Source organism: Apostichopus japonicus, chromosome 21, assembly GCF_037975245.1.
Source record: "Apostichopus japonicus isolate 1M-3 chromosome 21, ASM3797524v1, whole genome shotgun sequence".
Lineage (NCBI taxonomy): Eukaryota > Metazoa > Echinodermata > Holothuroidea > Aspidochirotida > Stichopodidae > Apostichopus > Apostichopus japonicus.
The window spans coordinates 20,164,981-20,183,189 of record NC_092581.1 but is presented as its reverse complement, the minus strand read 5'-3'; the positions used below and the strand labels follow the sequence as shown (position 1 = coordinate 20,183,189).

The 18,209-nt window shown below is 37.6% G+C and overlaps 2 protein-coding genes across 3 annotated transcripts in view; both read left to right on the top strand.

Moving 5' to 3' along the window:
- Positions 1-5,713, top strand: part of LOC139963225 (uncharacterized) — a 58,244-nt gene extending 52,531 nt beyond the window's left edge. For both annotated transcript variants that reach the window (XM_071963808.1, XM_071963807.1), the window contains exons 45-47: positions 178-1,286; positions 1,730-1,971; positions 3,590-5,713. In XM_071963808.1, coding sequence (XP_071819909.1) covers positions 178-1,286; positions 1,730-1,971; positions 3,590-3,790 — 1,552 coding nt within the window. In that variant the 3' untranslated portion in view covers positions 3,791-5,713. The remainder of the gene's footprint in view (positions 1-177; positions 1,287-1,729; positions 1,972-3,589) is intronic.
- A 1,568-nt stretch (positions 5,714-7,281) lies between these two features.
- LOC139963221 (superoxide dismutase [Cu-Zn]-like) lies at positions 7,282-16,081 on the top strand. Its single transcript, XM_071963802.1, has 5 exons — positions 7,282-7,571; positions 11,417-11,507; positions 12,914-12,983; positions 14,025-14,142; positions 15,097-16,081. The coding sequence occupies exons 1-5, from the start codon at positions 7,503-7,505 to the stop codon at positions 15,205-15,207; spliced, it is 459 nt and encodes a 152-aa protein (XP_071819903.1). The 5' UTR covers positions 7,282-7,502; the 3' UTR covers positions 15,208-16,081.
- Positions 16,082-18,209: the final 2,128 nt, after the last annotated feature.

Sequence of the window (18,209 nt, the reverse complement as noted above, 5' to 3'; positions counted from 1 at the left end):
AAGCATTCATAGGCTGTAATGAATATTGAGGTAAATATAATATAAAACAAAATTACTGGATATTTTATGTTAGTCAGGTATGACCTAAATCAAGTCATTTAGTAGTTCATGTCAAATATTGGAGGGAAAAATGCTGGATTATAGAAGGTTTTCTTTCTTTCCTTCTCTCGCCTCCAGCCGCTCGGAGAGATTCTACTACTGTTGTCTACTGGAGGATTCCACCACCTTACAAGAATGTCTCCCTCAGCCTGACGAGTTTTCCAGCTGCACGGACCTGATCCGTTCGACCTTACAACGAATCGTTATATGGCTCATGGCTCTCAGTTCGCTCTCCGGTAACATCATCGTCATCCTCCTCCGACTCTTTAAGAGGAAGAAACCCGCAACGAGACGAGGGAACACGGCCCAGCCTCTCTTCATCATGAATCTAGCTATTGCAGATCTCCTGATGGGGTGTTACCTGTTAATGATCACCGTCGCGGACATCAGCTACAGGGGCAGGTACGGACTCTTCTCCGACATATGGCAGAACAGTTTCTTCTGTCGACTGGCGGGATTTCTCTCCACGATCAGCAGTGTGACATCTGTCATATTCCTCACCGTGATAAGCATAGACAGATACCAGAGCGTGCTGTATCCTCTGTCCCCTCGTCGTCTCCGTGCCAAATCGGCCACGGTCGTCTGCCTCTCCGTGTGGTCGGTGATGGTATTCATGAGTGCTCTGCCTGCTGTCATCTTTGCCGGGGACTACTATGGTCGATCCAGCGTCTGCATCGCTCTACCCATCACCGCCGATCGGCCCAGCGGTTGGCTTTACTCCTTCCTTCTCTACATCGTCTTCAATCTCCTCCTCTTTCTCATCATGCTGGTCTGCTACATCGGTATCTTCATCATCGCCAAGCGCTCGGCCAAATTTTCAACGTCGCTCAGCAAAAGTGAACTGCAACTGAAAGAAGAACAGTTGCAAATCGCTGTCAAGGTTTTCATGCTGGTGGGATCGGACTTCCTGTGCTGGATGCCGATCATCATTATGGGGTTCGTAGCGCTCACCCCAGCTGCGGTATCCGGAGATGTCTATGCCTGGACTGCCATATTCATCCTTCCGATCAACTCTGCTGTTAACCCTCACTTGTACACTTTTATCATCGAAAAATCTCAAAGGAAGGAGACCAAAGCGGGGACGTCTCGTGACACCGACAATACCGGGCTGGTCACCCCCGACTCTTCTCCGGCCATTCAGAGATTAAGAATACCAAAGACAGGAACTGGAGGTGTGCTGGAACAAGGTTAGCACTCTGTCTCCTTCTCACTTCTGTCATATCGAAATTCCACAAAATTTACAAGAAGATACATTTTTGGGGAAATCAGTTTTTTTCAGCAAATTTTTGAAAAAAAAATTAGGAAAATTTTTGGGAATGTGAATTATTCAGAAATGATTCATTGCACCCTTTATAGTAAGAAACTTTAGTTCTATTTCCATCGCTTTACCTTTTTTTTCTGGGGAGGGGGGATGGGGTGGAGTTGGGAAGATGTGGGTGTTGGAAGCATTGAAGTTGCGGATAAGATGGAAATATTAGAGATGAATGTCAAGAAAAGGAATATACATGTGTGGTGCTAAGAAAAGCTCTCTAAATAGTTAATTCTGTGAGTAGTAGGAATATTTCAATTACACCATGTGGATCTGCCATTGATGTAGTAGCAATATGTCATCCATACATTATATCAACAGATGAAAGTGTTGTAATGAAGTTAGTCCTGTCTTCCATGCGGAGTAACAGAGTCCTAGCGCCATCCAGTAAGGAGCGTTATCAGAAACATCAGCTGTCAACTTTGAAGTCCTCCCCAAACTTCCAGTTGACAAAGGAAGAGAAGGAAGACATCATCGCAGACGTAGGCAAAGCATTAAAGCACTTACACACTGTTGGGGTCACCCACGGCAACGTCAACGAAGATTATGTCATCGTTGATGAGGTACGCCAGTTTGTCCTTTGATAATGCATACATTTATACACTGTATTTACTTTATTCTGTGTGCAAAGATGATTATCATAGGTATCACTTTGTGATCAACTTTTGGAAGCACTAATGATTAAAGAACAACTAACTAACTCATTAACAGGCCTCCACATTCTGGGTTTATTTTTAATTGCTTAATTCCAGAGTATTCTGTCGTTTACTGGTAATAAACATGGCCTTGGTACGTTTCTGCCAGTGAATATAGTAGATATAATATAGTAGGTATAAATATAGAAGATATATGAATATAGTAGATACAAATATAGTAGATATAAAAATAGTAGATATGAATAATGGTAGATATAAATATAGTAGATAGAATTATGTTAGATAGAAATACAGCAGATATAGATATGGTACATACAAATATAGAAGGTACAAATGTGGTAGATATAAATATAGTAGATATGAATATAGTAGATATAAATATAGTAGATAGAAATATGTTAGATCGATATACAGTAGGTATAAATATAGTACATAAATATACAGTTGGTACAAATATGGTAGATATAAATATAGTAGATACAAATATAGTAGATACAAATATAGTAGGTAAAAATGCGTTAGATAGAAATACAGTAGATATAAATATAGTACATACAAATATGGAAGGTACAAATATGGTAGATATAAGTATGGTAGATATAAATATAGTAGATATGAATATAGTAGATATAAATATAGTAGATACAAATATGGTAGATACAAATATAGTAGGTACAAATATAGTAGATAGAAATATGTTAGATCGATATACAGTAGATATAAATATAGTACATAAATATACAGTTGGTACAAATATGGTAGATATAAATATAGTAGATACAAATATAGTAGATACAAATATAGTAGATAGAAATGCGTTAAATAGAAATACAATAGATATAAATATAGTACATACAACTATGTTAGGTACAAATATGGTAGATATAAGTATGGTAGATATAAATATAGTAGATATAAATATAGTAGATACAAATATAGTAGATAGAAATATGTTAGATAGAAATACAGCAGATATAGATATTGTACATACAAATACAGTTGGTACAAATATGGTAGATATAAATATGATAGATATGAATACAGTAGATATAAATATAGTGCATACAAATAAAGTAGGTACAAATATGGTAGGTACAAATACAGTAGATATGAATATAGTAGATATAAATATAGTAGATATAAATAAAAAGAACATACACAGATGATAAGTCAGTTATCAATCGTCAGCCAAAGAATCAGAAACTTCTCCCTACCTTATAATATAAATCCCAAAGTTACTGCTTATTATCAGCAAAGAACTATTAGGCTGTTTGACAAAGCCTGTTCAGTAACTTATGTGTGTTCTAAAATAGGACAATGACAGTGACAACGTGATGTTAGCCTGCTAGAATTCTTCTAAGTAGTCACAGTTATTTAGCAAGTCGCTAATATTGTGAACTTGTAGGCCTGCTTAAATACATAAATGAATAATAAAACTTCAATAGAGCATCTAATTGTGTTTATAATGTTTACCAATCCAATAGGTATCCTGTAATACTTACTATTTAATTTTCTGTCTCCACAGTTACACCATGGAAATAAACGAGCCTACCTGCTAATGTTCAGCAGTCCTAAAGAGAAGTCAGACTCAAAACAGGAGGAAAATTCAGCAGATCATAATGAGTTAGAGCTGTTGGAGGTTAAACTCAGCAAAACAAAAGATGGATTTGCTGAAGACCTGAAGCAACTGGAGATGTTCAGCTTAAGACTAAAAGCTGAGGAATAGGGTTTCATGCAAGGGTACATGAGCCCCTACAAGGGGTAACATGAGCCCCCTGCAAGGGTATATTAGCACCCTAAAAGGGTATGGGACCACTGTAAGGCTATATGTGCCCCCTACAAGGGTACAAGGGATCCCTGTAAGGGTACATGAACCCCCTGCAAGGGTACATGAGCCCCTACAATGGTACATAGGACCCTTGTAAGGTTATGTGGATCCACTGCAAGGGTACATGAGCCCCCTTCAAGGGTACATGGCCCCCGTCAAGGGTACAAGTGTCCCTACAAGGGTACATAGGACCCCTGTAAGGCCACATGGATTCCCTGCAAGGGTACATGAACCCCCTGCAAGGGTACATGAGCCCCTGCAAGGGTACATTTGACCCCTGTAAGGCTACATGGATCCCCTGCAAGGGTACATGAGCCCCCTGCAAGGGTACATGAGCCCCTATAAGGGTACATGGGACCCCTGAAAGGCTATATGGATCCCCTGCAAGGGTACATGAGCCCCCTGCAAGGGTACATTAGCCCCTATAAGGGTACATGGGACCCCTGAAAGGCTATATGGATCCACTGCAAGGGTACATGATCCCCCTACAAGGACATGTGTAACCCTACAAGGGTACATTGGACCAATACAAGGGTAAATAAGATCCCTGCATGGCTACATGGGACCCGGCAAGGGTACATGGGAACACCCTTCAAGTTTGCACACAGACCCCTGCAAGAGTAGATGAGACTCCTGTAAAGGTCCCTGCCTCTTTGACAATATTTCAGTTTGAGGTAATTGTCACAAGCTGCTGTTTAAGTTAAGCCCAATCTTCTGAGAATTTCAGCTTTCTAAATGGAAAGCACAGCTAACCTCCCTAGTACCCTTCCCGCCCCCCCCCACCACCCCATGCAGACTAATACGCCCCATTCTGATATGCCAAAACTGACAATATAGTTGTGCTTCGCAATATTTTATCAACAATAATACAGGTACAATACCATGATGATGGTGCTGTCCATATACAAACAAGTGTACAAGCACACACTCTCTTATATTATGAACTATGATTCATAGCCTTTATAATGATAGATCTGGTAGCTTGCCAAACAGTGATACAACATATAGATTTGTTTCATTGCAAGTTACCGGACACACATATTGTGTGCCTTCCTAACATATTAGTTCTCTGTCCTGCCTTAACTTTTGGTGCTGCCTCCCTCAGCCCCCACCTGGAGCCCCCACCAATAAAAAAGAGAAGAAGAAGGCAATTAATTCTTCTACGCAGAGCTTGAACTTGTCTGATTCGCGTTTGTAAGTGTTCGATTCCTTTTACTATCTCCCAGCTTATAGTTTGGCTAATTCCCCTTATTTTCCGGTTCCATAAGTACCTTGGCATTTCTGTTTCATTTTGGTAATTTTTCGTGCTTGAGAGATTTTGTGTGGTTGTTGGAAAGCTGCTTGAAGGGTCCTCCTGAAATGTTTATGTACTGCTTATATTCTGTGTCCGATGTGACTTGACTGCTCTATTGAGCAGGTTGAACATTTCCTTTGTAGGAATCGAACACATACAAACGCAAATCAGGCCAGTGCAACCTCTGCGTTGAAGAAAAGCTGGCAATATTACAAACAAAAGGACAGAATTAACAACAGACTGAGCTCATCTCAAAGTCTCACCGAGGTAACACACTGCCCAGCCCTGCTAGGAAGAAATAATGAACACAATTGTTTGCGCACAGGCATGAAACTCGAGTAACAACATGCTGTAGGTTACCATATAAGTAAACTATATTATGTACTTGCTCTAGCTACTTCTATGTATTCAGGCGCGTAGCCAAGGGGGGGGCGAAGGGGGCGGCCGCCCCCCCTTGAGCATATTTTTTACAAAATTTTTTAAGGTTTTTATGATATCGCTAGTATTTTCAAAAGAGAAAATGCTAAGATGCAACTAACAAGGCATGGGAAGTGCCATTTCCGGCGATCTGGGGGGCATTTACAGCCAAAATTTTCTTGTACGCTTCGCGCCAACCGTGGTGGCGCTACGCTTAGATAGTCTGCAATACCGAATCTACAGTTTCGCCCCTCCCTTGGCAAATTCCTGGCTACGCGCCTGTATGTATTGAGCTCTGGAATGACAACTGAATCTTTGTAATATATATATATATATATATATATAGATATATATATATATATATGTATATGTAAATATATATATATATATATACATGTTTATATGTACAGTTAGTACTTAAATGATATGTGTATTTGCTTTAACCCTTAAAACTGGCTATATAACCGTAAGATTTCTGGTAGTGAGCAAGCCACCTTTGAGATATTGTTAAATATTTATAATGATCAATATATTAAAAAGACAGATTATAGAGTTATATATTTTTTTATGGTTAATTACTGGTGCCAATTGTAAGTGTAGTTACTGGGTAGTTACTATGTGTGATAATATTTAAAAAGATATTTGACAACAAAGTTTTAAAATATCAATTTATTGTATTCTATTCTCTTTTAACAGTTTGTCTCAATTTTGTTTGAATTGAAACAATTCCCAGATGTGAAAAATGTTACTCTTCACTAGTCAGAAGGGCCTGGGTTATCAGGATAAATCAGTTTTACCGTGAATCATGCACCTAAAGACTACCCCACCCTTAATCCCCTCCCTATCCATTGTTAACATGAATCAAAACCAGCCAACCATGAAAGGAATGTTAATGAAGAAACATTTTGTACTCCAAAAATAAAATGCAAGTTAACCAGCAAAGAAATATTTAGTTAAATGTATTCAGCAGAGATCATCCACAAAATGATTTCGTACCACACTGTTCTCTGTTACATACGGCGATGGACCACATATATTCCATGGTATCATTGTGGACCATCAACTGTCCAAGGATAAACACTTTCATATTTTAGAAGTGAAATGGTGCATTCGAATGCATACTGCGGATAAAAAAAGGGGATGAGCAAACCATCCCCTCCCCACACCGAGATCCACGCCTGTTACACCGACCCCACTCCCTCAAAGTACCGTAAGTTTTGTAGGCACAGTGTTTTATTTATTTATTTTATCACCAATTGTGTACAATGGGGAAGACAGTGTCAAGATAAAAAGTTCGTATGTTTTATTTGGAGGTGTTCACAGAGGTCTTGAGGTCCTATAGACAGGGGGACGAAGCTTTATTTTTCCATCTTCGGCAGGACGAAGTTTAGGTAACGGATCAGCCAAATAAAGCCTACGCTTTTCAAACTGTTATATGCAAATATGGATTAACTGTTATATGCAAATAAGGATTCGCGTGATGAACGCTCAAAGGGGGCGTGACTTGTTGTATGTATTATTTTGCTAGCTAGTCCCCGGGAACACCAGGTTTTAGCCCACTGAATGTCTAGTATTCACAGAGACATTTGAAAAGTCAGGAACAGATTATTTATGCTATTGTGAGTTTATATGAGATTGCACACGTACATTGTTTATAACTTATTCGCATACGTTTGCACACGGACCTGTAAAAGACGAGGTCAGCGTGTGCAGCCATGTGTACTAAAAATAGTGCTGTTTATGTTCACTGTATTCACTGTATATTAGTGATACTAGCCTATACTACTACTAATAATAGTATAGCTGAACTGTTTGTGTAGCTAGCTACTGCGAAGACATTCACTTAACCGACCAAACTATCCTCTCAAAATCCTTGACGAGTTTTGAAGCAATTGAAATATGTCTCTACAAGCCGTTTGCGTTTTACAAGGGCAGACTGTGTCGGGCACTATTACCTTCACTCAAGAGGTAAGAACATCGCACTGTTTTGAATTCATATTGTCCCTAATTGCTTGATAAATCTAAGACTGAATAGGATAACATTATCATTAGGCCTACACGCAATTACCAACTACAATTTTAATTTTACTGTTTTAAGGACAGTTGAGTAAGGCTATGATAGGCTGGTCAAACATTTAAGAGAGTGAAAATGGAAGCTTAAGAAGTAGAAGTAGTTAAAGGCAAAAAACGGTTTGCAATTAATAAAAACACAGCATAACTTTAGAATCCGTACCATATGAATAGGAAAGCTTACTTCGAATCGGCAGAATCTGGTGAAGGAGTAGGGTTAGGAATTAGGGAGTAGGGTTAGGAAGTAGGGAATAGGGTTAGGAAGTAGGGAATAGGGTTAGGGGTTTGGAAGTAGGGTCGAATGGTACGGATTCTAAATTAGTACCAAAACACATAAGTTTGTAGACGTAAATCAAAGTGTTATGTGGAAGTCCATCCTAGGCCTAGCCTAGGTCTGACTTGCATTTAGGCCGGGCAGATACAGCATGTAGGCTTAGGGGTCCTAGGCAATAGTTCACAGCATGACAAAGGGAAGGTCGGCCCAACAAAGTGTCATGCTAGCGTCAGGCTTGACCTGGACAAATACTTTGAACTGTGATTCAGCAGCATTTCCTCAAGTGTTATGTAACTTGCAACCTAGTAATACTCATTTTTGGCCCATAAGTTTTGTTTGTAATATAAGCCAGGTAATATAGGCCTAGGCCCTTGGTGCTTTGTTTGCAATCATACTTGATAGACGGTAAGTTCGTGATAAAGTTCGCGATATTAGAATTGACTGCTAGCTGTCTATAAGAGGGATTTTTTTTAAAAAAGGCCAAGACTGCGTTTTTCTTGTCAGAGAGGATCTCATACAGTATGAGTATGATATGCCCCAGCCTCAGCAATGTAGGTTGTTATCTGCTGTGGCTGGATGCATATGATCTGTATAATTGTCAGGCCTCGAAATTCAGGCTATTTACTGGCTAAATATCAGTGGATTTCCCTGGCAGTATTTGCCAGAAGACAGTTACCAATTCTCTGCCAGTATTGACACATGTTGTTTTTGTATTAATGAAAGGGAAATGCCAGTGGAAATTTGATTTTAGTCAGTAGATTCATTTATGCACCAGTGACATTGTTAAGGAAATGGCTAAAACTTGCAATATTCTAGGCCTGATAATGAGCATGAACCATACTTAAGATGCATAGCTGAATCTAGAAATAATACATGAACCATACTTAAAATACATAGCTGAATCTAGAAATAATACATGAACCATACTTAAAATACATAGCTGAATCTAGAAATAATACATGAACCATACTTAAGATACATAGCTGAATCTAGAACTAATACATGAACAATACTTACAGTAAGATACATAGCTGAATCTAGAAATAATACATGAACCATACTTAAAATACATAGCTGAATCTACAACTAATACATGAACCATACTTAAGGTACATAGCTGAATCTAGAACTAATACATGAACCATATCTTAAGATACATAGCTGAATCTAGAAATAATACATGAACAATACTTAAGATACATAGCTGAATCTAGAAATAATACATGAACCATACTTAAGATACATAGCTGAATCTAGAAATAATACATGAACCATACTTAAGATACATAGCTGAATCTAGAACTAATACATGAACCATACTTAAGATACATAGCTGAATCTAGAACTAATACATGAACCATACTTAAGATACATAGCTGAATCTAGAACTAATACATGAACCATATCTTAAGATACATAGCTGAATCTAGAAATAATACATGAACCATACTTAAGATACATAGCTGAATCTACAACTAATACATGAACCATACTTAAGATACATAGCTGAATCTAGAAATAATACATGAACAATACTTAAGATACATAGCTGAATCTAGAACTAATACATGAACCATACTTAAGATACATAGCTGAATCTAGAAATAATACATGAACCATACTTAAAATACATAGCTGAATCTAGAAATAATACATGAACCATACTTAAGATACATAGCTGAATCTAGAACTAATACATGAACCATACTTAAGATACATAGCTGAATCTAGAACTAATACATGAACCATACTTAAGATACATAGCTGAATCTAGAAATAATACATGAACCATACTTAAAATACATAGCTGAATCTAGAAATAATACATGAACCATACTTAAGATACATAGCTGAATCTAGAACTAATACATGAACCATACTTAAGATACATAGCTGAATCTAGAACTAATACATGAACCATATCTTAAGATACATAGCTGAATCTAGAAATAATACATGAACAATACTTAAGATACATAGCTGAATCTAGAACTAATACATGAACCATACTTAAGATACATAGCTGAATCTAGAAATAATACATGAACCATACTTAATATGAATAGTTGAATCTAGAAATAATACATGAACCATACTTAAGATACATAGCTGAATCTAGAAATAATACATGAACAATACTTAAGATACATTATCTAGAAATAATACATGAACCATACTTAATATGAATAGTTGAATCTAGAAATAATATAAAATAGACAAGAGATAGGCTTAATAGACAAAAAAAATATACAAAGACTTGATAGACAAAGATATATTTTAGACAAAGAAAGACAATTAAGACGTCATAGACAAAGATATGACAAGAAAGATAATTAAGATTTTATAGACAAAATACAGTATACTGGAAATAGACTCTGGTATATTCAGACAAGTAGAGAGGAGGGCCAGGGAAGGGTCTTCAAATCCCCAACCATTTAGTCTCATAGTGCAAACAGCTTAAACACACAGATATGTATACATTAAGTCTAATACACTAGTAATACTCGTTTTACTATGAGCCTAGGTCTAATACACTAGTAATACTCTGTTTACTATGAGCCTAGGTCTATATGGACATACAGTGATACTGTAGGCAGACTTGTTTGTTTGTAACATGTGTCTTATATCCAATGTAGGTGCTTAATCAGACCTGCAGAATACTACCCTGTGGCTATCTCGGGTCTCATTGTGAAACAGTCTTAGGTTTACCATGTACATGTGGTAGAATTGCTTCCGTTGTCTGATAGATAACAGGGTACCAGCAGTTTATACTATATCAAGAGAAAAAAAGAGGATCTTGTCATATGCTTACAATGCAGCTGATTAATGTGGGGAATATTTGAGGATAATTACCTGGAGGTTTTCCGGTAGAGTGAGAAAGATGGTTCAATAATGATTAAAACCTTTACTCAATTATCATCAATACCACATACAGTACAGCTGTTTGTCAGATATTCATTTGTATTTTTTTATCCCCGTTGTCTGACCTTGGATGGTTCACAATGAAGTGTCTGGGATGGAGTGAATTATTCAAAATATAGGACTAAAGGAAAGATCTAAATGGACTAAATACTTCTGGGAGGGGGGGTTGGGTTCTAGAAGCCTCAAGAATTATTGCACCATAAGTTCAATTGGACTTATGGTGCAATAATTCTTGAGGCTTCTAGAAAATGGAATTGTTTTTGGTGTTTAAGAAATTTTGCTGCCAGTACTGTAACTCTGTAGCAAGCCTCACACCTCCTTTAAAGTTGGCAAAGAGTTAAAGGTTTTCACTACCATCCCAGGAAGTAACAGTAAGCAATTTTACTACGTCCCCAACACGATGGTCTGCCTCAAAATCCAGTGGACGATTAAGAATTAAAGATTAATCTGGTTCATGCAAGAAGGTTGTTCCATTCAATGGCATCTCACATGATAAATTCATGATTAATATTGTTAATATATGTTTGAAATTCTCGACCTGTTTCAGGGGAATTCTGTGACAGTCACTGGTGAAGTGAGGGGACTTACAAGAGGACTACACGGCTTTCACATCCACCAATTCGGTGACAATACAAATGGTGATTATATAGAATAATGCTGCGCTGCATTTCTTAAATATTTGATGATCAATTGATGGATACTGCTTCACTAATGCACATAAAGCCTGCAATATTGTAGACTTTTTCCATCACACATTCCTAAAAAATGGTCATTTGAGAAGTAAATGTGCATGTGAAAATGAACAGTCTGGATTTGCAATAGGATTTGGAGACTTTAGTACATAAATTTACAATTTGGGACTCGGGACGCAAAGTGCACTATTTCTGAAACTTGTACGCGACGTAATACTTGTTGGGAAAAATTGGTCAAAGTAATCAACAAACTCGTTTGCCTAATCGCTTCAAGCTTGCTGCTACCAAACACTTCAGACCTCTTCTGTATTTATATGCCATAGAGTATAGACCCACAACAAGTACGGCTCCACCCTGAGTCCACCTGAAACTGTACTGCCTATGACCAGTGAAACGGCATTCACTTCAGTTCTGTGCCAGCAAGTGTACCCTACAGCACATATTGAGCACTGTTGTTACTAAGTGTCAATCTTTTGTTGAACAGTATTCAGTCCGGTATTCAACTACGGCCCGACTTTTGATGATAATTGTTTGGCAATGTTAGAAGCCCTACAGAGAGGGTATTTTTTTTTTATCATGATCATTATTATTATTATTACTATTATTAATATTTCATTCCAACAATACATCTAATTAGAGTCCCTATCAATTTTCATTGTGAACTTTGAACTAAAGAGGTACTGTAATTGAATAACTTGGAAAAGCTTCAAATGAAATTGTTACAAACTCTAAATGAATCTCAATTGAATAAATTGTCAAGCAAAACTATGGACACAGTAAAATTAATGCTGTAGAAAAATAATATCTGAAGCCTAGGCCAGCTAGATGGTGATATATGTGCCCTGAACCCTCACATGTTGTGCCAGTTTTCATACATGTACCTAAAGAGAGACATTGCAAGACGTGACAATGATTGCCTTGATCAGTTTTTACTTGAGAGAATAATAGATCTTACTTCCTTATGATACTCTATGCTCTATAGCCTCAATAAACATAATACAATATCACAAATTATTTGTCTTGGCAACTCTAACGCTATTATAATACTTTCCCGCCAGACTTCATTCTAAGCAGCCGAGCGTCGTTGTTTCTTGTTTTTTATGTGTCTATATTTGTATAATATTTCTAATTATAAGAGAAAGTCAATGATTAATAAGCATTAATTATATGATGTCTTGGAGGGTTATCAAACTGGTTGCTGTAACATCCTGAATTGTATCATGTTCATGCCATGATATTTAGTATAATTTGTTTCATTTAACAGGATGCACTTCAGCAGGGGGACATTTCAACCCTATGGGCAAGACCATGTTCTTGCCATGATATTTAGTACAATTTGTTTCATTTAACAGGATGCACTTCAGCAGGGGGACATTTCAACCCTACTGGCAAGACTCACGGTGGACCAGCAGATGAAGAAAGGTATGTGGGATTCATTGAGGTCTAATCCCTTATAAACATTTCTCGCAAGATTCTCACAAGATCTCATGAGAATTATGTGAGATCTCATGAGAATTTGTTGGAGACTTCGTGAGACAAGCCAAAGACCACACGAGAATGAACAGAGCAACTCTGTTGTAAAATTGCAGTGCTTCATGTTGGTCCTTTAAAATGGATAGATCATCCGGAAATAAAATACCTCTGGAGTCCAAAATGTTGAGGTTCAATCATATAGTCATAATTTGATGTAATCGCCATGGGAATTTTATGCATTCAGTTTGTTCACTGGTGTAACGCCGCAATACAAACGCCACATCCGTGAATGTCCGATATCGTCCGACGCACCGTTGGTGGAGGGGGAGGGGTCGATGTTCTGACAGCCCATTTCGTGAAGAAAAGTTACACTCTGAGGATATTACGATCTTCGCTGCCTGTAGCAAATACTACCTCGAGTCCCCTGTTTGTGGCCAAAAACAGAGGAGATGAATATCTACCCGAGTTGGTAATGCTAGCCAAACTGAACACTCCTCTGCAAAAATTCATGATTAAACCCACAGTGTACCATTACAGTGGTCAAGCCAAATTTGTCTTCACACAGGAAAGTATTGCCGGCCATAAGACCACTTGTGTTTACAATCATACGGTGGCTGGTCAATTAAAATAGATGCGCTCAAGAATGAATCCTAATGGCAGTATTGGGTTAGTTTATGCTTTTTTCTATAGACAGGCTTGCCATCATGGTGAAAGTGGAGAATTGAGTTTCCATTTAATACAGTAGAAATGGCCTGAATCCCATGATCACGGTAGAATATATTGAAATTTGATTGGATCAGTTGAGATCAGTGTACATATATACTGTATGACTAATTTACAAAGCCACAGCGCTATCAAGTTTATGAAAGTGGATGCCAGTTAGAATTGGCCAAGAGGAGGTTATTCAGTAATGGTAGTTTATCATCAGTGGTATACGCACAGCTGATATTTCTATCAAGTTGATGCACTTTATTTTTTTCTCTCCGACAGACATGTAGGTGATCTAGGCAATGTGGAAGCCGATGATAATGGTGTGGCTAGTGTTAACATAACTGATACAATCATATCGCTATCCGGCCCTCATTCCATCATTGGACGATCTCTTGTGGTAAGAAAATACCTAAACAGTATTCATTACTGTAGACCATGAAGAGTTATTACTCTTTCCCTCCATTTATATCTCCCCCCCCCCCCAGTCATCTTTAGTAAAGCAAAACTACATCCCCTCTGCCTCTTAATTTTGCCTGCCATATGCACTTCCAAAATATTTGCTTGCCCACCGTGACCCTGAATGTATTACCAAAATGTGGGCCTTTGACTATCATTCTTGAAAGATGACACCACCAAACATTGAGATCTCAAACTCTGACCCTTCACTTAAAGCTTAAAGTGTAGGTACTGCCCCTTAATGTCAACATGATGTCCTCGGATACTTCTGAACAAAAGTATGGTCACCCTAACCCAACTAACCCCACCACCCTCCCCTTCGCCCCTGCTTTGTAAACATCAAATCTAAAAGAGAACTGTCAGTTTCTTGTCCTGTCAAGCCTTGATACATCATTGTGACAGTTGTGTTGAGATCCAAATTCTTTTGGACTCTCAGTGAATAACTGTACAATGTTAATTAGAACCAAAGTACTCTCAATGCATTCTTTGTAACAATATGCTAAAATGTCATGGTTGCCATTGTGGCTGTAATTTTTAAATGTATTGTGTATAGGGTCAGTACCACGATAAATCTAAACTACAGTATGAAATGTGTCCCGAAAGATAATGAGGGCAGTATTAAAGAACTTAGCATGCATAGACTATAGATGTGTGACCTGATTAATTCACTTTGGCTTTGCAACCTTTGGTGCCCCTCACAATCTTGCAAGGTTGGTAAGAGTAACTCCATAGTTTTCCCTTTTCCAGGAAAACAAAAAAGCAGAAAAAAATGTGCATGTGAAGAAATGTTAAACTCATTGTCTAATTGTTATAAGTATCATGCAGTTTAGAGTGCCAAGTTCTTTTGATTAGCAAGAATAAACATTGTTCTGCTGTCTGTTATTTATTTACGCAGGTCCACGAAGGAGTTGATGATTTAGGGAGAGGTGGCCATGAACAGAGCAAAACAACTGGCAACGCTGGAGGGCGTGCGGCGTGTGGTGTCATTGGTATCAAACAGGTCTAGATGGTGGTGATTCATAAAAACCATCACTCTTCTGTTCTTTTCATCAGTAATCTTGTACGGCCCGGGCCATTTGAGGGCACTTTATTTGTGTTTTGGACTATTTCCTTATTATGTATCATTCAGAATTGTTTCCTTTTAAGTTTACATGTATACCTTAATGATATTTTTCATCACAATTGAAATTTTTTCTACCGGCAGGTTTGTCGGCACAGTAATAACAGCACTTTGCAGTGATCCAAAGTAACCCTGGCAATTCCTAGTGTGTCTGTCGAATCAATTTGCAATTGTACAATTTTTAAGAACTTTGTTTTATGTTAGGGTTTTTCCAAGACAGGAGTAACATGTTCAAGGGTTATTCTTAGGTCCAGATTTCTTCAGAGATAGCTTCTCTATCTTATGTAAGCATCTATCTTATGTAAGCATCTGGGTGAGTTTTCAAAATATTGAAGAATGTCTGGATGTCAGGTAGTGTCAACAAATACCTTTTACCTGACAGTGGGTTGGGACATGTGTAGCTACTCTAATTTGAGCACAGAAAGGCAACTTCTGAGTAGAAACAGTCCTAATAATAGTCATCATGCTACATATTTTTTTTTTTCGTTGGGAGCAGTGCAGGAATTTTCATTTTAATGGAGGTGATCAGTATTCTGTAAGGTAGAAACATTAATAAATGTCCAAATTTATCCTTGATTTTCACTCATTTTGCTGATTTATGATTAATTGGTCAAAAAGTTGAATACTCATTGGCAGGGGGGGTATGTTCAGTACCTATTAATGGCAGAAAGTCGTTGACTTTGATATTTCCATCTATGTTATATGTTTTGTAATTAATCAAGAAAAGAGATTAATGGAAATAAAATCTTGAGAAAGGTGATTATTTAACTGTTTCACTTTTGCTATTTGATAGTTCTATGCTTTTAATGGAAGTTCATAAATAATCTGTAAAAGTACAAAGTTCTGCAGTGTTGTAGCAATGATCTTTTACCAGTGCATGAATATGGTGTGTGAATTGAACCACACCAACTATTTATCAGTATTGAAAGTTATTCTATTAGGGTGCTTGAAGCAGTTGACTACATATGGCAGCAATTATGTTAAACTAAGATATGTTTTATTCAGTTATTTCTGCCTTTTATCACCTGCATATTTCCCTTCTTTTGCGGGGTCAGTCATAGAGCTTTATCCCAATATATTAAAGTCTACTCTCTCCTAGCAATGGCACTGGAAAAAAAGGCACATCAAGCTAGTTCACAAATGTCCTCAACGATGCAGGCTTTTGTCACGGATACATCACTGACCTTATCTCTGGGTCTGGAATGAAAAGTATATTTGGGGGGGGGGGGAATTCTGCTATTGGATTATTCTGTCTGCACATTGTGCAACTCAAGTATACCATATGCTGATGGAATGCAAACTGCTACTACATCTTTAACATGACATGAGGTGTAACCCAACCGATCTGGCCATTGAAATCATCAAAGACAGAGAGTAGTAGAAAAAAAAGAGGTAATTTTAGCAAGCTGATTAATAAACACCGTGAAAAGAACAATCCTACCTTTACAGCTGTTTGAAAGAAAAGTGCAAGGAAAGAAATTAAATCATAGTCTGAGGGGGAAAACAGACTTTCAAAAGCATTTCACAAACTCGAGGAAAAGTCCTCAATATATCCAATCATTAGAGCAGTTGAAAATCTGTTCATAACCAATACACCGTTTCATTAACTTGTGCATATTGAGAGCAACTTGGGTTAATGACAATCCAAATGATCCATAGTGCTGGCACTATTATCTGTACATGAACTTTTCAAAATAATTATCGAACTTCATTATCAACCATTAAAATCATGTCAAACACACTTGTTTAAAAGTTGGAGACACTACAAGATCAAAATCATGGAGTCATTGCCAATACTTTTCCTGAAAGAACTTGAGGAACCGTTTCAAACTTTATTATTCAAGTTATGGCCTGGATGGAGCCATGTTGCCTTGCATGTTAGTTGATTTGGTAACCCTGAATGTAGTTTCTCTATTTAATCATCTCCATGGTAACCCTGAATGTAGTTTCTCTATTTAATCATCTCCATGGCAACCCTGAAGGTAGTTTCTCCATTTATTTATCTCCATTCTACAATAAAGTCCCACACAAGTTAGTAAAACAGTGTATTGGCTGGTAACACCAGGTGTCGCTACTGCAGTCAACATGTCAAAAGTTGTTACAAAGGGAGGGGGTCGGGCTAAATTAGCAATGTGGTAAACAAGTTATCAAAACAAATCACCTGATTAAAACTTCAGCATGCAAAATTGGATCATAATTTACCTTTAGAAAGTGTCCAACAAGTTAACTGTGATGCATGCAGGGAATAATACTATGTACATGATTTATCAACCATCAAAGTAAAAGAAAATAAAGTTGTTCTTTTCTGCACTTCCAAAGAATTTAAAACATTTTTACCCTTTCATATCCTGCATACATATCCCTTCATTTGTGGATTTACTCAAAACTTATATCTACATTTCTTTAAAGGCATAACAATCAAGAAATAGGCTATGGTCACTCGATGAGGATGACATCGTAATCTTCCAAAGCTCGAAAAATTAATTTGGTCATAAGTTCTGCCATGTGAACCTTTAATAAGCATATATAACATGAAAAATATTAAAAAGTCTGTACACACTTGACACACCATGAAGTGTCGTAGAGACTGGTGAGTATTCTTCAGTCTCAGTTTGAGACACTGGTCTGTGTTCTTCAGTCTCAGTTTGAGACACTGGTCTGTGTTCTTCAGTCTCAGTTTGAGACACTGGTCTGTGTTCTTCAGTCTCAGTTTGAGACACTGGTCTGTGTTCTTCAGTCTCAGTTTGAGACACTGGTCTGTGTTCTTCAGTCTCAGTTTGAGACACTGGCCTGTGTTCTTCAGTCTCAGTTTGAGACACTGGTCTGTGTTCTTCAGTCTCAGTTTGAGACACTGGTCTGTGTTCTTCAGTCTCAGTTTGAGACCCAGT